The sequence below is a fragment of the Ammodytes marinus genome (genome assembly GCF_949987685.1).
Source record: "Ammodytes marinus genome assembly, chromosome: 5".
In the NCBI taxonomy this organism is placed as follows: Eukaryota; Metazoa; Chordata; class Actinopteri; order Uranoscopiformes; family Ammodytidae; genus Ammodytes; species Ammodytes marinus.
Window position 1 is genome coordinate 28,412,627 of NC_137234.1, and position 24,025 is coordinate 28,436,651.

Below are 24,025 nucleotides of genomic sequence, written 5' to 3' on the forward strand. Positions count from 1 at the left end.
TTTGCATTTATTAAGCATTAGCTAACAGTTCATATATGTAGCCTTATTGTAAAGTGTTACCGTAATATGTGTATACATTTCTTGTTATTTTTTTCGATTAACCAAAACTTTTTTACAATCAAAACTTGGTTTTACTCTTTGTGTTCATTGCATCAGTTATAATTCACCAGCATTTTGAAGCAGGCCAGCCTCTTAACATTTGCACAACTCAGAACTTCCTCGGTTGTTAACGGGAACAAGTCTATATATGTGTATTTTATATGTTGCAATCAAGGAACCAAATGATTCTTATGTGTTGCAGAAAAGTGTTATTTTTATTAATAAAACATTGACAGTCCTTTAATCCAGTGGTAGTATATCGTATCAGGTTGACCATGATAATGATTATATGTAATACAACATTAATCCCATGTCATGACTGGAATAACTTTGAGGTGTGGACGCAATGAGAACACACATTTTGTGTCTTCCTTTTTTGTGTGTAAATGCTGTCCCTGGGCTGAGAAGACTAGGGGCATACTGAGTGCATAAGTGTACTTACCGGTAGTTCTGATGATAACTACTTGTCAACATCACCATGAGCAAAGTAATCAAAGCATTATTGGTGAGTATACGGTACATCCAATAACCACACCATTTTGGAAATATATAGAGGCACAATTTAAGAGGGAAACACTTGGAATGTTCAGTGTTGAAAACAACACAGTCCATCAAATAACAGACAGACTTGTCCAGTTCCTGAATCTTCAATATTCCCAAAGCGAGGGGAAACACACAAAAAGAAAAGCCCTATGTGTATTTTCTCAATCAGATTTGATTTCAAATGAGGAATTTATGTCATTTCTCACTGTGCTCCTCTCACCTGTTTGAAATTGGAACTTTAGAATCTGATAACAGTTGTTGGGTTGTGTGGTCACTGTCTGTCATTAGCTGAGTTTTTAACTAGGACTATTGCAGATTTAATCATGAATATAAATGTTCCAGTAAATGTACGTTTTTGTACAATGGACTTACTGTCTGAAATGGCTTTGATCCATTAGGGGGCTATTCTTTGTCTCCTTGTTCTGTGGGTTCCTAAATCAAAAGTCCATTTCGGTGTCATAAAGCTGTCAGGTTGGCAAAAGCGTTTCCAAATACTTTAGTTATCGTCACACAGAACCAAACCAATGTTTTTTGAAACGGTACAACAGTTCTTTGTGGTCAAAATGTGAAAATAATCTTTAAAAGAATACAGTGTGACTTTAAATGATCATCTTGATAGACCATTATGTTTGCTCAAGAAGAAAGAAAAAGAAAATATTTGGGTCTGTAATACCAGGAAATGCAGAAATACACAGTACATGTGTGCACTCTGGATTCAATTGAAATCACTTATCGATGGATGTAAGCATTGGTCTCTATGACGCGTAATGCCTTTTTTGCAGTGTGGTACAGTCCGTGACACAAACAGGCCAGTGTAGGAGAAGAACAAGCCAAGAAAGAAAGAAAAAAATGCGGAGCTCAAGTTTCCGGTCATGTAAACTGTCAGGATCCTAAGTACATACAGGAGAAGGGGCCATGTTTCAAAGTTCCTCAATGTGTGCATCGCGCTCTGTGCATCTGGATGAGTTCTAGTTCCCCTTAGCGTAGAAGTGACGCAAAGCTTTCCAGCCCCAAAGGCCACACATGTAAAAGGTTAGGTACACCAGTGAGTTATCGGAGTCCAATCTGAGGACAAGAGAGAGAGAGAGAGAGAGAGAGAGAGAGAGAGAGAGAGACACAGGAACGGAGCCAAGGTCAATCTGGTTCGACCTGGAGAGAGTGGGAACGCTTTCCTCAATCGTCCTGAGAGAGAACAAACAAAGAGAGAAGTGAGCCTTTGTCTAACACATCCCCTGTTTCACATAGACCGTGCATTCCAACTCACAAGCTTTTCTATTTGCCATGCTACATACATACTAAAGCATGCAGGTTTCCATACTGCAAAATGTCATTGGATGTATTAGCCCATCCTGGTATTTCTGGCATACTGCATTTGACTGGATGCATGTATTGGGATATCCTAAATCGTTTTTTCTAGCATATTAAATAGTAATCCCTACAGTTGCGGCACACAGTAGGGATTAGGCTGTCCACTTCCTATCAGGTCAAATCATAGGCTGCGTTCCAATACCCATATTTAGGATGTCCTAATTCTTGTGGTCTGATTTAGCATGCTTAAAAATACCCGGATGTCTACTACATCCCGTCGCGATTTTAAGTGTTGAAATCAGCATGCTATTCGGGCGATTCTGGCCCACAATCCAGTGCGCACCTGGAAGGGACGTCACATCGATGGAGCCTCCGTATGAAAACAACCGGGGATGCGACGGATATATAAAAGCAAGAGGCAAGATCAAGGCGCAATGTTATGATGAAATAAATAGGTAAAGGTATGTCCCAATTGTATGCCTACTGCATGCTAACTAGATATTTTTTATGGTCAGATGTAGTATGTAAAAATAGTATGCGATTTGGAACGCAGACTTATGCCTCGTTTCCACCGAGTAGAGCGGGTCGGGTCGGAGCGGCTCAGGGCGGGACAGCTCACCTTTAAGAATCTCGGTGGTGTTTCCACCGCCGACCCTACCCTTACTGGTAGGGTGGGGTTTAGGCTGGACTGCGATAGCCGCCGCCAGAATATGGGTCAAACTGTCTGACTGTGGAACAACTGTGGTCAAGCCAGCGGTCTCTCGTTTTTGCTTGGTCAAACCAGCCGCTTCTTTATTTATTCCCCCCGTGTTGTTGTGAGCTTAAACGCACAGAGACGGCTCGGTGCAACTGATAGAGACAGTGAGCGAACAGCGCTGGCTGCGGCAGCTACGTGACATCGTAGCAGTGGGACACAGTGTAACCAACTGATTAATTTAATGGAAAAACACCACACAATAAACAGTGCTTTGCTCACATTTTCGCCAAAACACAAGACTCTGTTCACTCCGGCCGAGGTGACTACACACGGCGGAAATGATTCTTTCGACCAATAAACGGACAGCATGTGTAGCTTCGCCTTTTCGGCACCCTTTCAGGCGGCTGGTACCCCAACGGAGGAGTTCCGAAATTAGGAGCGGCTCAGAGCGGTGCACTTAAACCGTACCCAACCCAACTTTTGGCAAATGAAGAGCCAAACTACCCGATCCGACCCGCTCTACTCGGTGGAAACGAGGCATTAGTGTCTAGCTTGTTCTTCAAGTGTCTACACTTACAAAGAGGTTGTGTCTGCTCAATCACAGCTTATGTCATCTTCAAAATGCAAAGCAAACTTTTTTTTTTAAACTTCTTGTCACACTGAGGCTTTGCAAACAGAATAAATGGAGTCAGTTTATCATGTGGTTTTAGTAGGAAGTGATCCAGATCCCCTACTGTGTGAAATAATCATAAGCAGACTCCATGCTGAATGAGGAAAGAGTGCTTGGGGAAATGTGAGCAGCAGCACATTTGCTGGTCTAGCAGGAGAAAAAAAAACTTACAGTACTATGTTGAACTACACTTATGTTCATATTCTACCTCCTATTCCTGTTAATACATCATCTGTCTAGAATCTAATCAAATCTGGTTTATTATCAAGACGTATTTATATGTTTTTTATATATACACAGCTCCGGAAAAAAATTAAGAGACCAGTCTGGATTTTTCTTAAATCTTCATCTCTACGTAACTTATTGAACATACTCTTAATGACAAAAAAATGTATTGGAATTTGTAAGAATTCTTGTCAGCAGTTCATAGTATAAAACTAAAATGTTCATTATGCCTATAAATAGTCAAACGAGAGACACTGAACATTTGGAGTGGTCTTTTAATTTTTTTCCAGAGCTGCATATATTTTATTTGTATAAACTTGTGTTAAACTTGCTAAGGTGTCCCTCTTCCTCACCCATTCATCCTCCTCTGCTCCCTCCCCCTCTGCCCGGGGCTGGGCAGCGCCGGCTGCCTCTGCTTTGTTGGACAGAATCTTGTCTGTCCACGACGAGCCGGCCTGTTGGTCTCCAGCAAAGTTACACTTGGTCACCGTGCCGCAGTCCACTTTGGCTAAAGAGACTGGAAGCAACACAGCACACAGAAAGGCAAGACAGAATTGTTTAATATTTTGATTATTATAGTACAATACATCAAAATAGATTATAATATTGTCAGTGTTTATTTTGTGTTTTATTTTCCATATCTATATATACAATTATACACCTTATAGGTTAAGATGAAGTGGTGGGTGGATTACAGGTGAATTAAAGGTAGAGTCCGCAATTCTAGACATATGTCGAGTACGGGCTGATGCTGTGTGTGTGTGTGTGTGTGTGTGTGTGTGTGTGTGTGTGTGTGTGTGTGTGTGTGTGTGTGTGTGTGCGCGTGCGTGCGTGCGTGCGTGCGTGCGTGCGTGCGTGCGTGCGCGTGTTTGTATATTGTATGTACTGTTGTACCCTGATGCTCCTCCACATATGAAGTTCCTAACGGAAGAATAAAGTTCTTTGAATTTGAATTTGTTTGTCCTCATGATCCCGCTACATACCGTGTGCGCGCTGTGGGGAAAACTGCAGTGTTACCACAGCCTAGGCTCTGTTAGCGGCCTTGTTGCTAGCTACGGTGGACCCCATTTGTGTACATCCCAGTTTACAGAGCTTAGGCTATGTGTTACTTTAAACAAACCATTTTCAGCACACACACACACATTATGGACAGCTAGCGTCCATAGCTTTGACCAAAAGTGATTGTGTAAACAAGCGTTCTCCAGAATCGCTGACTCCACCGTTAATGATTGACTGAAGAAAAAGCAGATTGACTTGATAATAAAAGATCATTTAACAATAGTGAACATCTTTCACTAACTAACCGACGGTCTGTGACCAGCCCAGCGCACTCCACTCCACTCACAGCTGCATATTGAATATCCAAAGGGCTGCATGACTCTGCTGAATATTATGAGAGGTCAAATTCTGGTCATTTTCCCCCTGAGGTTCCTTATGAAAATATGAAAGAAACCCAGGAAAAACTCATTTCAACATTGAATCTGATTTAATTCTCTCTCCTCTGTCTCAGGGGGAGGGGGGTCAATGCTAAGACAAGCTCCATCATTGTGAAAACCAAGAGGAGCTCCCCCCTCCCCCTCCCCCCCTGGCTTTGAAAAACAGACCCATGTTGAGTCCTCTGAAAACAAATCAAAGGGCACTGAACCATTTTTGCACTAAATGCCATACAGATCCACTTTAAACCTCTTTCTTTAGAAGCTTAAACAGGGTTCGGACAGTAGAGTATTTTTCCCCTTTCAACGCAAAATGTGACTAGAGATGCACACAGCCACTATTTTTCACAATCCCTTTCCGATATCTGGGTTCTGGATATTCGCCGATGCTGTCCGATATCATTATAAATATTATACATGTCGTTGTTGGTGGCGATATTATGCGTAGGGTCTAGGAAGGCTTAAGCAAGGCAACAATTCTAATTTAAAAGAGCAAAAAACACCTACCAAAATGCTCAATGGTTTATCTGAACTGCTTGCAACGGTTTGAATACAGAAGAACAACACTTTTTAAAGTTGTGTTAGGCCTACATCACATACTATGCTATGGTCTTGAAAATTTCAATTTTGTTCATGGTTAAAATGACATTTTTATAATTGAAAACAGACTATAGACATTGGATCGGTGCGTGAATTGGAGTTGTCAGTCCGATATCCGTTAAGTAGAGCCATATTTGGACTTGATTACTGATATCGAATTGGACCCATCCCTAAATGTGACATCATCGGAGCATACTGGTTGCTGTACGTGCACTGTTTTCCTGTTTGCAAAGGTCCATTTGTGGAAGCAGCTAACAACAGGCGTGGCGTAATAATACAGAGACAGACTCACATATGAAGGGACTGTTTCCTCTTGTCTTGAGCCTTACGTCCTGCCCTGTCTCCAGCTCTGTCCGCTCCATGTCTGCCTCAGGGGACCAGAAGGCCCAGGACCCAGCTGGCCTGTGCTGCTCTGTCATCTTCAGCAGCTCTGCTTTGTTCACCATGTCAGACAGCTGGCCCTCGGACACACGGTCGTCATCCTCTTTAGCTTCCACCTCTGTGTGTGTGTGTGTGTGTGTGTGTGTGTGTGTGTGTGTGTGTGTGTGTGTGTGTGTGTGTGTGGGGACAGGAAATAATGTGTCAATCTGAGCCAATCAAGTTAGACGTAACTTAGTGCTATACGCTGGCTTGGCACACAAAGATAAGCGACTGAACTAATTCAGGAGCAACTGAAGAAAGCATCTTAACCAATTTGACAAAGGATGTGTAGAATTTAGAGAAATGCTGCTACAGTGAGGGAGAAGAAACACACTGGCTGCACCATAGACCATGTTGTCATTGGAACCAACCAGTTGGGTATGAAAGTAATAGTTTTGATCTTTTAAAAGGTAATTTGACAAAACAGTAGCCACTCGAGGTAGAAAACCTCCAAATACTTCTACGTTAATAATAAGCTTATTAGAAGTGTTCTACCTTATGGAACCATCCTCATTCTTCAACAGCTCTTAAGAAATGGAACATTTTGCCTTTAGTCAGCAATTCTGGATATTGCTTGTTGTCAAAATTACTTTCGGTCGAAATCAGTGAATGTGTCTACTCGTAGTGTGTGTGTGAACTGAAAAGAAATCTGGTGTTAATACACAGCCTAGGCTCTGTAAACTGGCATGTTGCTAGCTATGGTGTACCCCTTTGTTGACATACCTGTTTACAGAGCCTGGGCTGTGCATTAACACCAGATTTTGTTTCAGCGCTCACAGTACAGACAGGTTGCAGAGTGTAGAGTAGATATTCACTGATTTTGAAAAGAGGTTATTTGGACAACAAGTGTTCTACAGAATTGCTTACCCCACCTTTAAGGGTGCAGTAGAAGTGGGAGTGGGGGTCAAACACACATTGACTGCTGGTCTTATGACAGACAGATTCAGAGTTGATCTTAAACTACAACTAGTAGTCAGCACAGTTTTGGTAGGAGAGAGGGGAAACAACAATCCTAAACTCCAAGGTCTGTGTTCATCTACTCACTGTATGAGGACATGAGGAAGCCAGTGTTGACCTTCTTTGTGTCGCTGAAGTTTGGCTCCATCTCCTTCCCGCTGGCGTCAAACTTCCTCTGATGAATGTGGCTGGGTTTGATGTACAGCACATAGTAACGCACCTGACAGTGACACAAGCATTACAAAGGCTGTTTTTTTTGTGTTCAGCCTTCTGATGAGAGAGGCTATGTCTTTGCTACTGTACCTTTTGATTGTTTGTATCAGTGATTGCATGTCTGGAAACATCCAGCAGCTTGCCTTCTAGAAGAACCCCCCGGCCACTGTGTGTAAAGGAATCATATCAAATGTGAAAATCATTCCAACTGTAAATAACGGTACATTCATTTACTGTTAGTGTATGCGTAATTGAGGCTTGGGCATTTACTAAGCATTACCTAACTGTTAATAAATGCCTAGTAAATGTTTAATTAAAAATAAACTAAGCATTAACTGTTATGCTTAATTAAACAATAGTTAACGAAGCATTAACTAACCGTTAATAACTTAGCATTAACACTTATTTAATGCTTGATAGGCGTTAACTATGCATAAACTAACAATAAATAGCATGAACTAACAGTTACTCAATGTACCCACTTTGTAAAGTGTGACTGAGAAACCTTTTGCATACCGAATAAACAACTTATAACCTCGTACAAAATATTGTGACAATTACTTGCTCTAAAATGAGTTAGTGACATTTTTCAGTGGAGTTGGGTGTTGTCTCTCTTTACAAGGAGGAAGCGAATGCATCACAGTGCGCATCTGAATACTTCCACTATCCATCTGAGTGTGCTTGTCCCTTTTAGTGCACAAACTAAAGTTGTTAAGCCCCTACCTTTCATACGTAGAGGGAGACCACGCGCGGTCAAACTTCTCATTGTGTACTGGCTTGTTCTGTAAAGACGTGTTGTGATAAATTCGACTCATCTTTCATAAACTGGAATTGTTATTCCTCCCGAGATTTATTCCTCTGCTCCCTGACTTCCTGTTCCAGCGCGAGAGAGGTGCGCTCGCTTTTCACACAGCACGTGCCGGCGGGAAACACTCTGTGCGCGAGACATAGCCTAAAAGAGAATACTTTTTTATTTATTAGCCTACTTTTTTTTAACAATAGGCGCGCTACAGTACATTAGATATCATATCATTAAACTTTGCATGTTGAATACGGGTACTTCAATAAAAGAAAATGCTTGAATAGATAGGCAAATTTGGCAATATCTCTTACAATTATCCGTTAATGTTGGATAAAGCTAATTAATATCGTTATGAGTTAATATCGTTATTTAATTTTTACCGCATATAAGTGTAGGCCTACAACGTTTTTACAGAAAACATTTTTTAGTCTTTTTTCATTTCATAAATCCAAAAATACTATGTAGCCTACAGGTCTTAAAAAAAGGCACTTTCAGCATGTTTTTAAGATGTTTGTAATCAGGGCTGGACTGGGACAAAAAATCGGCCCTGGCATTTTTGGCCATGGCAGCCCACCGTTTATACGATATGCGGAGGAAGGGGTGTTGCACCAAATTCTGGGCCCTATACAGAAAGTCCTGATGGGCCCTCTGAGAGGCGGTCTTACAATACAAACATGTAAAAGCTTTGTTTGTCTATAGTCCAAAACGTATGAGTGACTGGTCACTCTCTGAGCCAGATAACAACACAATGTTTCTATTGATGAATGACCAGATTATTACGCGTACTTGAACACAACCCCTGGTCTAATGACTCTTAATAAACATGCACACACACAGTGTTTCTCACAGGAATTTGGGAGACTGTGTCGTGGACCCTGGACCTTCTAGGGGGGTCCGGGGGAATGCTCCCCCGGAAGATTTTTTTTTAAATGTTAAAGTAAAATTCATCAATCTGGTGCACTTTGAGAAGAAAACTAAGGCTAAATCAACTGTTTCCTATGTAAGCTATTTAGTACTATTTTCTGGAATGATTCAAAGACACAGAATGACCAAAAAGCAGAAAGAAGAAAGTTTAAAAAATCCAGTCAGCTTCGGGAATTTTTTCCCTTCGTTTGTATTTTTTAATGGCCCAATATAGGCCCCTGATCTTCATAGCCCCTAAATAAAAAATGTCGGGGCCTTCAAAGATCAGGGGCCTATATTGAGCCAGTAAAATTAATATAAATAAAAAAAATAATTTATTTTTTCTTGGGTGCAGCCCCCCTCTGCCTTGGGCCCCCCCAAGCCTGTCCGCAGTCCGACGGCCCTGAACGTAAAACTGACCATCGTCAGATGCTCATAATTACTGAGTACAAGTTGAATGCGTGATAATACAACTCAATGCAGCCTCTGAATGGGCGGCCCTCTGCTGTGTGTGTGATTGGGCCAGGCCTAACCTAGAACCAATCATAATGAGTAATGGCCTGGTAACTTTCAGGTGAAGTTGACAGCCTGCACGCACATTTATATGTCCATGGCACTCCCGAGAGGGAAGGGACCTCGGCCCTCGGCTGTGTGACTTGGCCGGGCCGGGCCGAGTCACACAGCCGAGGGTCCAAAAAAAAAAAAAAAAAAAAAAAAAAAAAAGATTTTTAATTTTTTTTTTTTTTTTTTAACCTCACCGGCCCAAAAGGCTGCCGGCCCCTCGGGCATTTGCCCGGTATGCCAGATGGCCAGTCCAGCCCTGTTTGTAATAACCTTCGGAATAGTGCAAAGAATGATGATGTAAAGTTGAGTTGATGTAAGTTCTTTAGAACATGAAAACCTTTACCCAATACAGGAGAGATGTATCGAACCATCGCAAACAGACTGTTTTCTCCTAGACAGACAATTAGAATAGTGAGAAATCATCCCATCAAAACCAATTAATTTATAATGTGTGTCCACAGTGTCAAAATGGCAATGAAAAGAGCAGCACAGTGCCGACGATTATCAAGTCCGTTCAGTAAATTATTTAAGTATTGTAGCAGTTACAACATGTGTCCTGGTCGGAACCCCTGATTGTTTGGGTTGGAGGATATTGTGTGCTTGTAAGAAAGCCTTTACCTGAGAGCTAAACAAGGATTTAAGATATTAGGCCAAACAGCACAACTTAGAAATTGTCCAGTAATTTTTTGAAATCACTTGGATCACCAGCTTAAAGAAATGACACAACCTTTCAACACACTAGAGATTGACTTCCATATGGAGATTAAGACAAGAACACAAACAGTTTATTACCGGATTTACGACAGCACTTATTTTGCACGGTACTAGAAATATATTCACATAATAAAGGTCTCAGGGTTCCCACGGTCATGAAATTCCTGGAAAAGTGTTGATATTTGAAAGAAAAATGTTTTTCCAGACCTGGAAATGGTTTAGAATGAACTAAATGTTTTGGAAAAGTTTTTAAATTAACACTTTATATGGCTAGTGTTTGAGCAGATATATATATATAACGCATTTGTGTTAAAGAAAGACGCAGTAACAGTCTCATTATTGATCCATAGGATTATAAACAGCCCTACAGAATTACATTAAGCTACTTCAATAAGGTTATGGAAATTGAGTAAAATGTCATGAAAAGTGTTGATTGAAAATTAATTGGTAAAAATGTGTGGGAACCCTTTTAACCATGTCTGTGAAGTTTATTTAATAAATACAGTATTAACGGTCCCCCAACTCTGCATCTTTGATCTTTAATCGGCATTGGACAGTCCCTTCCTGAGGAGCGGTGTTGCACACAATGTCTGCCTGTGTATCAGGGAAAGAAGTCATGTCCTTCTGACTCTCTTGGCTCTTCTTTGATCCTCCATTGGCTTGTCTGTGCGAGGCTGTGCTGCAGATAGGGAGGGCTTGGCTGTAGCTTGTGTTGTGTTCATGGATAGTGTTGGTCTGGTGGGAGCCACAGGGTCCACATCAGAGCTACATCCTGTTCCAGGGGTCTCTCTGCTTGGGGAGCTTCCTCCTTGGCTCGGCTCGCTGGTTTTAATGTGATGTGCAGAAGTAGAGCCCGTTGCCAGTGGAATGCTCACATTACAGGTGCTTGGCGAGGTCAGTTCGGGCCGACAAGTGGAAGTGTGCATCTATAAAAAAATAAAAATACAATTATATATACAGTATCTCACAAAAGTGAGTACACCCCTAACATTTCTTCAAATATTTCATTATATCTTTCCATGCGACAACACTGAATAAATGACACTTTGATACAATGTCAAGTAGTCAGTGTACAGCTTGTATAACAGTGTAAATTTACTGTCCCCTCAAAATAACTCGACACACAGCCATTAATGTCTAAACTGTTGGCAACAAAAGTGAGTACACCCCTAAGAAAAAATGTCCAAATTGGGCCCAAAGTGTAAATTTTTTGTTTTGCCATCATTATTTTCTAGCGCTGCCTTAACCCTCTTGGGCATGTAGTTCACTAGAGCTTCACAGGTTGCAACTGGAACCCTCTTCTACCCATTCATGACGACATCAAGGAGCTGGTGGATATTAGAGTCCTTGCGCTCCTCCATCTCCCGTTTGAGGATGCCCCAAAGATGCTCAATAGGGTTTAAGACTGGTGACATGCTTGGCCAGTCCATAACCTTTACCCTCAGCTTCTTTAGCAAACCAGTGGTCGTTCGGAGGTGTGTTTGGGGTCGTTATCATGTTGCAGTACTGCCCTGCGGCCCAGTTTATGAAGGGAGGGGATCATGCTCTGCTTCAGTATGTCACAGTACATGTTAGAATTCAATGAACTGTAGATCCCCAGTGCTGGCAGCACTCATGCAGCCCCAGACCATGACACTCCAACCACCATGCTTGACTCTAGGCAAGACACACTTGTCTTTGTACTCCTCACCTGGTTGCCGCTCCACACTCTTAACACCATCTGAACCAAATAAATGTATTTTGGTCTCATCAGACCACAGGACATGGTTGCAGTAATCCATGTCCGTAGTCTGTTTGTCTTCAGCAAACTTTTTGTGGGGTTTCTTGTGCATCATCTTTAGAATAGGCTTCCTTCTGGGATGACAGCCATGCAGACCAGTATGATGCAGAGTGCGGCGTATGGTCTGAGCACTGACAGGTTGACCCCCCACCCCTTCAAGCCCTTCAGCAATGCTGGCAGCACTCATACGTCTATTTTCCAAAGCCGACCTCTGTGTACGACGCTGACCACGTGCACTCAACCTTCGTAAACTGGGCCGCAGGGTGGTATTGCAACATGATAACGACCCCAAACACACCTCCAAGACGACCAGTGGCTTGCTAAAAAAGCTGAGGGTAAAGGTTATGGCCTGGCCAAGCATGTCTCCAGACCTAACCCCTATTGAGCATCTTTGGGGCATCCTCAAACAGAAGGTGGAGGAGCGCAAGGTCTTTAATATCCACCAGCTCTGTGATGCTGTCATAAATGGGTGGAAGAGGGTTCCAGTTGCAACCTGTGAAGCTCTAGTGAACTACATGCCCAAGAGGGTTAAGGCAGTGCTGGAAAATAATGGTGGCCACACAAAATATTTACACTTTGGGCCCAATTTGTAAATTTTTTCTAAGGGGTGTACTCACTTTTGTTGCCAGCAGTTTAGACATTAATGGCTGTGTGTCGAGTTATTTTGAGGGGACAGTAAATTTACACTGTTATACAAGCTGTACACTGACTACTTGACATTGTATCAAAGTGTCATTTATTCAGTGTTGTCCCATGGAAAGATATAAAGAAAAATGTGAAGAAATGTGAGGGGTGTACTCACTTTTGTGAGATACTGTATATATACACACACACACACACACACACACACACACACAGTTTGGATTTCTAGTTCGAACAAAATCTGCTTCTATTTCATCACATGTGTTCTGGGCGCAATCATCTGACAATTAAATCTCCATTATTATTCTAATGACTCATATTCCCCAGATCATACATGACTGACTTGTTTTTGCCAGTGAACTTGAATGTTTCATGGTAGCTCGTCATGTTGAAAGTTTAATTGTGTGTGCTTAGGTCGGTGTGCAATTCAAATGTACCGTAAATGCACTTAAATCAATAAAAACGTCCTACATTTCCCAGAAAGTCCTTCAATAGTGCCAAGGTAACTTCCATTTATCCAATTATTACGCACAACAGCTTGTTCTGTTCTGGGTTGTTGAGGGGACTTTGGCTGAAGTTTGAAACTGAAAGTCAGCTACACAAATTGGACATCTGAAACAATACCATAGAAAGGCCTAACAAGTCAAGTCGCGTCAGCCGACTGCACAATCTCATGCCCTAACTTTCACAAGCCAAACAAAATGTGCGCTCTATGCAGCCGCAGTAAACATGAGCACAGCATATTTTGTGGCCGTGCTGTGTTCAGGTCTATAAACAGTCTTAATTACTTTGCTGAATCTTTTAGGATGGCCTTTCAGAGGGAATGTATATGTCACCAAATCAGTCCATATGCAAAGTTTATAATCTGAAAACCAATCTGGTGTAAATACACAGCCTAGGCTCTATAAACTGGATTTTGACAAAAAGTGATTTTGACAACAACAAGCGTCCTCCAGAATGGCTGTCTCTCTTTAAACGACAGTAAAGTGTTTTAAGCCAACATTCTCACCTCAGGAGAGGAGTCAGCTCCTTCATTCCTCTGTGCTTCTCCTGATGTAGATCTGCTTCTCTCCTCTTTAATGCCTAAAAAAGACACAAGCCAAATGTGGTGACATGAAACTGAGGGGGTCAATGTAACATGAGCTCAAAAAAACAACGGAAATCTTTTGTAAACCTTTTATTTCTTCAGGATTCTATCTCAAAATATGAAATTCCTTGGACAATCTGAAGTCATATAAAGCCTCACTGAGGGAGTAGCGGCCCAGCTGGATGTTGAGCCAGATGTTTCGTCTCTGACTCCAGTCCCCCGGAGCCTCCACTTCGTACAGACGCTCTCGATGTCCCTGGTGCTGCAGCAGGAACGTCCTGACAACTGGACAAACAACATGTTATCAACACCTGGGATCTCTGTTTGGGGGGGAGGGGGAGACATTCCAGAATCGGGCTTAAAAATTTAAAATTGTGACTTTTAGGTGTTTGGCCTGCAGTCAAACATTAACACACCATCACGAGTGCATATGTGTGTGTGTGTGTGTGTGTGTGTGTGTGTCCTTTTCCAACTTGTCCATTATACCCATATGGCATGAATGTGCAAAACTGAGTGGTGGGAAATGATGGTGAATGGGCATTCTTCTGCCAAATATGGCTAATAGGCAGATTCTAATTTGGTTTACTAAATCTTCCATGGACCAGCCCCGCCATCGTAAAATAATGTTATCAAGAAAAGAACAAATACTGTAGGTCGACTAGAGCATGCTTCCAGATGTGATTGTTGGAAAAGTGTTTTTGGGCAGTAAGTTCATTCATATGGAGCATCGCAGACCTGGAACACAATAGCAAGCGTTGTAAGGTATATCTGCCAACCGTTACCTCATTTACCAAACATCTAAAAATATGGTTACTGGAATACCAAAACTGCACTCATAATCTACCTTAGAGGTGTAGTCTGTATCTTGTATGTCTGGGCTTACTTGTTGGGCTGAACTTGGGGATGTGGCTGGGGGACAATCCAGGCCTGTGACCTTTACATCTATGTATTGATATTTGTATAATGTGCAATAATGTGTAACATAAATACAGTGATGTATGCTAATCCAGAGCAATAATACCTGCACACACACACACACACACACACACACACACACACACACACACACACACACACACACACACACACACACACACACACACACACACACACACACACACACACACACACACACACACACACACACAGTCTGTGTAATAGGTGCATAAAGGAGAGCCCGAGCTGACCTGCCACCATGCCGGGTGATAATGGAGAGCTGATTCCCAGAAAGCTGTCTGTGGAGTAGGAGGAGCAGAAGTCCTGCAGCATGTGAAGGCCCAGACCTCTCCTCCTCCAGCTCCTCCTCACCAGCACAGTGTCCAGGACAGGCAGCAGGTAGCAGCGACTGCTCCAGCCGTCACACAGGCTGCCTGAAAGAATGAAAGAACACCAGCCGTCAGGGTAAGGCACTTCATGCACTTTAGAAAACACTAATACACACTACTGGATTGTTGTGGCCAAGCCAATTGCTGATTTAAAAAGGATCACATATTATGCTCGTTTTCAGCTTCAAAATCGTAATTTGGGTTTCTACGAGAAACTGTTTTCATGTTGTAGTGTCCAAATAACACTTAATATTTCTCCCAGTGCCCTTGCTAAATCTCCTATTTTCAGCCGGTGTCTGAAACACTCCGTTTTAGCTCCTGTCTCTGCCCGGCCTGCCAAAAGAGGACTAAGAATCTCGGATGTCGCCTGCTAAAGTTTAGTTAACGGTCGCTTTATTTTAGTTGCAGAGAAACATAAATGATAAATGTTGAAAGAAGGTCCGTGTACATTTTGTAATAAGGGGGTAAACGCTTTTGGGGGAAAGCTAGGCAATCGAAATGGATCGTGGGATGAGTAGTTAATTCACACCCAGAAAAAAGTATGTACACAGTCTTGTACCTTTGCCTTTTTCGATTTTTGTTTTGTTTTTTGTGTCACCGATTAGTCTGCGTGATTATTCTTTGTGTGTTTGTTCAAGGGTGAGGGTGAGGCTCCCGGGCGAGCCCCCAATGTATGCTATGCTAGGTCTAGGGCTTCCAGACACAACATAAAGTAAGTGATTTGCCCTATACCACAATCCCTATGACCAACAAGCAGTTAACAAACTGCAGGAGGCAAGATGTACAATGCATTGAAATACACATTACATCAGTTACGGAGACCCCCCCCCCACCCCCACCATAGAGGCACAGTCCTCAGAAGCAGCAGACCGCGGGTTCGTGGGTCCGGCCCACGTGGTTGTTCACTGCATGTCATTCCCCTCTCTGCCCCATTTCATCTCTGTCACTCCACTGTCTCATAAAGCATAACAAATGCCCCATAACAATCTTTTTAAAAAAGAGAAAAAAGAAAGGAGCAGCTACCTCCACCTCCATCCCACCTTTGTGTTTGACGGAGTAGAAGCCGACCGCCTGTCCGTCTCTCCACAGCAGTTTGCAGCTCTCTGTGCGGGGGTGACGGGAGAACAGCACCTCCTCCTGTGAGCACCGCTCCACTACCTGACTGAGCAGGAACACTATCACCCTCTCCATGATGGACTGCACCTTGACAAACAGTACAGGGTAACTTGGATTTACTAATAAAGAAATAAGGGCGGAGAAAATGAAATATTAGTTACTTGAACTGTGCATTCCAGGGCATTTTTTTAATGAATTAAGTATTATAATCATATCAGTTGGTCGGTGTAATGTATGTCCTTTTTTAATTCTTATACCAGTATTGGTGTTCCAAAATGAACATTTTCTTTAGATAACTAATCACAGTGGTAATGTGTCTGTCTGACTAGAAAAGAAAAAAATAAGAATACCAGAGGACATCAACAACAAGCTTCAATATTAGATCTGGTTCAATTAATATGAAAACAAGATATTTAGTTTGTGATAATAACAGTTTTTACAATTGTATTTAAAAACCCATTTCTTTAAATAATTGCAATTTAATGCAAAAGTTATCAGCAAAAAACAATACACAGGATCGTCTCAATTGCCCTGCCCTGTTTGAAGTCGGTGATTCTGGAAAATGTTTGTTGTAATAAATTAATATCTCCTCACTAACCCATACTGTGTGCAGATGGAAAGAAAAAGGCCTGTTTACAGAGACTAAGCTGTGTAATAACACTGGATTTTTTTCAACACCACTCACTCAAGCAAAAAGTGCCAGAAGAACCTATTGCATAAGTTGCTAAGTTTCTCTAAATATGTAATTTAAGAATGTGCAGTCGGACTTATATACTGTATAAGAGTCCGGCAAGAGTTTACAGCAGACCATGTTAGACTTGAACTGTATGGGCTCATGTTCATCCACGGTTTGAAGGGAATCCATTTAACACGCATAGACTGGCCGCTCTATTCAAAAGGGGTTCTACTAAACTCCACTGTGAAAACCTTTCTCCTTCACAAAAACACAGACTTGGTTTGGCTTGTGCTACATGCGTGTGTGCACTTATTTTTACTGCAGCAAGACAAGAGCAGCATGTTTAACTTGTGTGTGACAAAATATATTGGAGAGGATACAGCTAAGAATTCCCTCTTGACTTCAAAGATGGCCTCATGCTGTGATGTGCTTGTAGCGATTTCCAGTCTTTTCGCAGGGCTAAATAATGAGATAGACAGATCACTGTATGTCTTTCCGCCCTGTTCAGAACCTTGATCTGTTTACCAGTGTGTTGTAGTGATGCTGACGTACAGAAAAACCCACAAAGAAAAAGTTACCAGCATGAGGCCAATTCTGGACTTGCTGGACGTCCGTAAGACGTCACCCACACACCACCACTTCTCATGCAGGTGTAAAGCCACCACTAAAAAAAAGAAGAGCAGAGAACATCAATCTTTGTATTGTGTGTGTGTGTGTGTGTGTGTGTGTGTGTGTGTGTGTGTGTGTGTGTGTGTGTGTGTGTGTGTGTGAGGGGCAATAGGTTTAGTTTTGGAACCTTGGGTTGGATCGTCGGGCGGGTGAAGGGCCAGCAGTGTACAGTCAGGCTGGTTGTCTTCAAACAGCTGCAGCCGCCTCACGTTGTCTGTCGTAATCGCCACCTGAGAGGACAAGAAGACGGGTTTCATGTTCACTTCAATGACCTGAAGACAGCAGGGGAGCAATGAAGCCTTCCCTCTGCAGCTTGCTCTGCTTAAAAGGTTGTCTAAATCCATTTTTTTCAAAATCTGTGAATATCTCCTCATGATCCTCTACCTGTCTGTACTGTTGGAATTCCTTATGGGGGCGACAGAAGTTACGCAATTAAGATTTAACAAATCAACAATTTTTTCTTCACTTATTTTGACAAAAAGTGATTTTTCACAACAAGCATTCTACAGAATCGCAGTCTCAAATTAGTGGAAATGTATTTGTTTTTCTGTGAAGGAGAAGACAACATTCAGGTTCATTGAGAAAGGAATCATGACCCAGCACCGGTGTAAACTATTTATGACAGTTTACATTGGTAATGAAATGCACTGAAAACAAAATGACAGCACTTCCAAAGAAATTAATTTCAGGAGCGACCAACACACTTTTTGCAGATAAAAAAAAAAAAAACTCATCCACGATGCTCTCATAAATATTGTGGATATATCTGCCTTTACTCCATTGGAGAAAGTTCAAACATTGCCATCATACATTGTGAAATAGAGTAAAGATTGCAAGGGTTATGGCACCTTTGACGTCTGTGACTGGAACCACTCATTGTGACAAGGTCTTGACTCCAAAGCAGAGAGGTACTGTTCAGATGCTGACGTCAGGTCAGTGTCATCCACAGCTGGAAGGTCCACAGCGTGCATGGCCACTCGCATACAGCTGCTTAAAGGGGCAGTTACACATTTAAAAATGGTTCGAAAACATCAACAAGAGGGTCTCACTCCCAACCTTGGCTTTATGGATGTATTACGTCAATAGAGATTGGAGCACCATGATAAACAATCATTCCTTACAGACAGTGGGCTATTTTGTCTAGTTTTCATGTACAGAGAAAAATGTCCCGCTTTCACCAGACTAAGTTCAAAATCCTGGCAATTAACTTATAACTTTGTTGTATAAATTAATTTCGGTTGTATTCAAGCAATCACCAAATGAGTTGACACAGAGTTGATTAAGCCTGTCAGATCCACAAAACACTCTCTGTATTTCTCAGTATGGCAGTGTTAACAAACTGGTGTCGCCCCCCTGACACTGGTGCAGGAGCTCAGAAGAATCCCAAGAAGGGCCCAAGAAAAGTTTCAGTTGTTGAATCTACTGTTAATAAAAACCTGGACATAGCCTACGGCAGAAGGTAGCCTATACAATCCATGCAAGATCATCGAAGAATTATCTCATGTACCTAGATGCACCAACAGTGTTGTTGTAATAACTAAGAATTGCTCATGGGGGGGGCAACATAGGTCACTATCTCTTTAAAGTAGCCGTTCTTGTGCAAACGTATGGTGCAAAGACAGAGTAGGCCTACTGAGTCCTTGGCAAGCTGTTAATTCATTACGCTAAATGCGGCGTAAGAGTCTGCCTACTACTGGAACACATTGTTTGACGTCCAAAAGGGAGTGTACGCTGCGAGCACAGCAATGAACTGACACGACTAAAGTACACTAGCCTAGGCTATGACAGAAACATGGCTGCTGTTACAGCTGTGTGCACTTCTCTGAACTGCTAAATTAGCAATGCTAAAAAATAACATTCAATAAGACAACCCTTTATAGCGCATTAATGACAAATGTTGTAGGCTGAACACCAGTTTAACTTACTTTAAGAGCGAATAAGAGATGAAACAGTCATGCAACCGGCGTTCACAGCTGTGGCTTCCAGCACCGCCTGTAACTTCTCAAAATTTTTCTCTGAACCCGTTTGAACCATGGACCTATAGTTTGAACCACCTTGACGTCCCTTTCCTTTGACTTGCAGCGCCACTCTCTGGTAGGAGAGATACGTTACATCACTTCGTCCTCCTGCCAGCTCAATCATACTTACTAGAATTAGCGAGGGAATGAACGGAAATGAATGAGGTGGACTTCAAAATAAATACCACAATCAATCCATCAGAGAAGCAACGGTCGAATATATGGAAAAATGCATTCAGAATCAGAATAAGAAACTCTTAATTGATCTCCGGAGGGAAATTCGTATTGTTACAGTTGCTCCAAATAAGAATAGAAACACAGGTAGAGAAACAAGTGTGAAAGGTTAAACCAACAATAAAAGATATAGGCCTATAATAATACAAGAATAACAAATAAGGAGCCTAAGTAAGAACAGTATGTATTCTACAATATTGAAAGTACTGGAAATAATTTGAGTAGGCTTTATGAGATTTATTGAATATTGACATCAGAAAAGTGTTACAGTGTAAGTACTGGAAATAACTAGAGCGTATGAGATACAGGTTTGTGAATCTGCATGAGGGAAACAAACAGGCAAACTTTACATACCTTATATCTATCTCATAGGTTGTAACAACTTAACATTTAAACAAATAACATTAAAAACAATTTTACTTTTATTTTCTAACTCACACTAAAACTAAAACAAGAAAAGGTTCAATACAACTTAAGTGAGGTGATCAGTGCAACGGTTAACCTTAACGTCACCAAATATCAAATATAAATAGGCCTTACAGCTGAATTTCTGATGTTTTTATTTTATTTTGACTGCTGTGAAAAAGGTCGGTCCCACAAAACTACCCACCCACCCCGACCGCTGATGATTAAAATTTGCCGCAAAATTGTAAACTGGCAGTAAATCCAATGAAATAGGTGTTGTTTTTGTTTAATCAAAGAAAAGAAACACACATTTTCAGTATCAAGTCAAGTCAACTTTATTTAGCACATGTATAACAACCGAGGCGGCCCAAAGTCCTGTGCAGTAAAATAAGTCAAATACATTACATCCAACACATCAAATTGACACATAAAAGCAAAAATTAAAACTAAATTAAAACACAAAATAGTAAAAGTTCTAGTAGACACTGCTGGGATAGAACGCTCTCAACTAGAGATAAAAGCCGAGGGAAATAAGTGGGGTTTTAAGAAGGACTTAAAGGGACTCTTACCTTTGTTGCATGTTTACACTTTTTTTGGATTAGGTTAAAATGGTATTAATAAGGTAATTACACTCTAAAATATAAGACAGACCCACCAGGAGTAAAAACAAACAATGATTTCAATCTCATAATATTATGAAAAAAATATATAAAATTCAACCAATCAAATTCCACGGCAGACAGTAGCGAGTAGTGACCATTGTAGAAAAGGCCCCAACGTTCATAAGTTACAGTGTTGTTAGTTCTTACAGTGTGTTAAAATGTGTTTTGTTCAGTGTGGATAGCAGTCAGTTAGGGCCGTGACGTCAGTCGGCCAGAGGGCCTGTTTAGTTTCCTTTCTCTTCTCCCTCAGTCAGATGTGTGAGCGTTGCCGCAGTAAGCGATCATTCCACATGGAAACATGTTTATCTGAGTTTAAATGTGACTCACCCGTGTGTGAGTATGTACATGCAGTCCCGATCGCTGTTATGATATAGTTTGCATGTTATTAACGGCTGCGATTCGCGAGTCGCAACAGCTGTTGTAACGTCTCCTCACAAGCGGAGTTTAAACCTTTGTTCTTTTCCCGCGATCTATATGCGACTGTGCCTGTGAAAGAAGGAAAATAAAGAGCGGATAAAACCCTACTCCTCCTCTCCTAGTCTCATGCTTCTAGTCTGACGCCTTTGGCCATAAGTGGTGTTCTGGCCGACACCTCTGAAGTGAAACCAGTGATACAAGCATGGAATGAGGGTGTGGGGGCATTGGAGGGAGGCGGGATGGTATGATAGTGCTGTAATTGTCAATTGCAGTATCGGTAAGAGTCCCTTTAAACTGATAGGTTGTGGCAGCAGATCTTAGTTCAAATGGCAATTTGTTCCAAAGTGTTGGAGCTGCAACAGAGAGGCTCGATCGCCCCTTGTTTTGAGCCTTGTTTTGGGCACGTCCAGGAGCAGCTGGTTGGTGGACCTTAGTACACTTGATGGAGTGTGAACATGGAGAAGTTCACTTAAATAATTAAGTGTTGAGCCATTCACTGATTTAAAAGCCAGAGGTAAACATTTAAAATCAATCCTGTAGCAAACAGGAAGCCAGTGGAGAGAACGGAGCACATGGGTTATGTGGTCCCTCTTTTGTGTGCCTTGTTAGGAGGCGAGCAGCCACATTTTGGACACGCTAAAGGCGTTGAATGGATGACTGGTCCAAGCCCACATATAGTAAATTGCAGTAATCTAGGCGAGATGTTATAAATGCATGTATTACTGTTTCTAGGTCATTGGCAGGGAAGTATGATTTTGTTTTGGCTATAAATCTAAGCTGGTAAAAAATAGGTCTCACAACAGTGGAAATCTGCTTGCCAAATTTAAAAACATGATCAAAGTGCACACCAACACTCTTTACAGATTGCTTCACATTATGGAAGAGGAGCAAACGTCTCTACAGCACCAGGTTTTCCAAACACAATGACCTCCGTCTTATTGGGATTGAGTTTAGGGAAATTTAGGGTCATCCAGGTTTCAATGTCTTTAAGACAGTCGAGTAATGGTTGTGCTGAACCCTTGCATTTCAAAGGCATGTAGACCTGTACATCATCGGCAAAAAAGTGGAAATATATATTGTACTTTGCAAAAATTGATCCCAGTTGTAGCATATATAATGAAAACAGGATTGGGCCTAAAACAGACCCTTGTGGGACACCACACGTGAGTGGGGGTGTCTCTGATGAATAATCCCCTAGGTGGACAGAGAAGGTCCTATCTGTCACGTATGACTGAAACCACTGTTTTCTAAACGTGATAACAGAATTGTGTGATCTATGGTGTCAAAAGCAGCTGATAGGTCTAACAGTACTAAAATGGCAGAATCCCCAGAGTCGACAGTTAAAATGAGACCATTGAAAATTCTTAAAAGAGCAGTTTCAGTGCTATGGCAGGGTTTAAAACCTGAGTGGAACTGGTATCATACTTTTTTTCACATATAGGGGAAGGTGGGGTGATTTGTGCAACTTTTTACTCAAAGTGATTTTAAAGTGAGGCCTTGACAGTTAAGTCTCCAACTCAAATATGTACATATATTTCAGGATGTTGTGCATCCCTGGCAATAAAAACTTTGGATCTGGAATAAACTGTTTAAGAAATATAGCTTTCGGAAAAAAAGTTGTCTTGTCGCACAAATCACCCCACGTAAGTCACCATCATCATCTTTCTGGCCATCTGAACTCTCATCAGTGGTGTCGTTAAGTGGAATTGAGATGTCACTCTCTTCTGAGCTACTGTAGACAATCACTTTCTTTTGGTGACCAGCGTATACAGCCATGCCACTGGCACAACTCTCAGAAATGTACTTTGCACTAGTTGCTCCGTGCTTGTGGAACCAACTGCCACCTGACAAATGTGATTCCCCCTACATTACTGCCTTTAAATCAAGGCTCAAAACCCATATGTACACCCTGGTGTTTCCTCCCCATTAACCTCTGCACTACTTACTTACCTCTGCACTACTATCTGTGTTTATGTGGATGTATGGGCTTTACGTCTTTTATTTTGGTTATTGTTATTTTACCTTCATTGTTTACCTACTGAATGCACTATGTACAGCACTTTGGACAGTGCAAACTGTCATAAATGTGCTTTTATAAATACATTTTACTTACTTACTTACTTATAACTCACCCAGGCCCTTGCGCACAAATCACCCCATCCCCAGAATTTTGGATAATAGGCATGATGCAGCAATTTAGGGTTGACATTGTGCTAACTATATAGACTCAAAGTGTAGCATACCAAAGCACTAAAACATGTGTCAAATGTTTTCAAACGTGTCTATAATTGTTCAGACACAATAATCAAAAAACCTTGATCATGGAAATTTTACTTTGAAAGGCAAAACACAGTTTTTTGAGCTTAAATGTGCTTATATCTTATTCCTTGTGTCTCCCTTCTTTACAGGATGAGTCAAATGGATGGCTCTTCTTAAATATGTGGTCACATTTCCAATTTCTTCCACGGTTTTCTAGAAACAAGGGGTTTTGCAACTTCCAAAATGCACAAATCACCCCACCTTCCCCTACTGTAGTTTAAAGGTTTACATTCTGGTTAATGTTTACAATCTGAGCCAGTACACAGGTATTCGAATCAGATAGAAGTTATTTGTGTTCATGATGTGATCCTTCACCATGTTATCTCTCGGTACCTCTGGCTAGTGTGTTTTATTGTTTATATATTATGATTGAGTTATAATTTAATCAGCAGAACTTCAGTCTATACATAAGCCAACATGCAGTTTTGAAGCAGAAAATAAAGGTTCTTAAACCAAAATGTTGATGTTTAATTTTATTTTTTTTATTTTTTTTTATCTTTATCTATTTTTTTATTTTAATGTGGGAG

The 24,025-nt window shown here is 41.4% G+C and overlaps 2 protein-coding genes across 2 annotated transcripts; both read right to left on the reverse strand.

Moving 5' to 3' along the window:
- Positions 1-1,681: 1,681 nt before the first annotated feature.
- Positions 1,682-8,035, reverse strand: arpin (actin related protein 2/3 complex inhibitor). Its single transcript, XM_080028047.1, has 6 exons — positions 7,889-8,035; positions 7,256-7,331; positions 7,040-7,172; positions 5,868-6,074; positions 3,896-4,059; positions 1,682-1,824 (listed from the first exon to the last, which is right to left on the reverse strand). The coding sequence occupies exons 1-6, from the start codon at positions 7,978-7,980 to the stop codon at positions 1,816-1,818; spliced, it is 681 nt and encodes a 226-aa protein (XP_079884173.1). The 5' UTR covers positions 7,981-8,035; the 3' UTR covers positions 1,682-1,815.
- Positions 8,036-10,285: 2,250 nt separating this feature from the next.
- fam169b (family with sequence similarity 169 member B) lies at positions 10,286-19,509 on the reverse strand. The gene is made up of 9 exons (XM_080027215.1): positions 19,369-19,509; positions 18,292-18,433; positions 17,571-17,673; positions 17,353-17,438; positions 16,023-16,185; positions 14,845-15,027; positions 13,817-13,942; positions 13,580-13,653; positions 10,286-11,074 (listed from the first exon to the last, which is right to left on the reverse strand). The coding sequence occupies exons 2-9, from the start codon at positions 18,424-18,426 to the stop codon at positions 10,763-10,765; spliced, it is 1,182 nt and encodes a 393-aa protein (XP_079883341.1). The 5' UTR covers positions 18,427-18,433; positions 19,369-19,509; the 3' UTR covers positions 10,286-10,762.
- Positions 19,510-24,025: the final 4,516 nt, after the last annotated feature.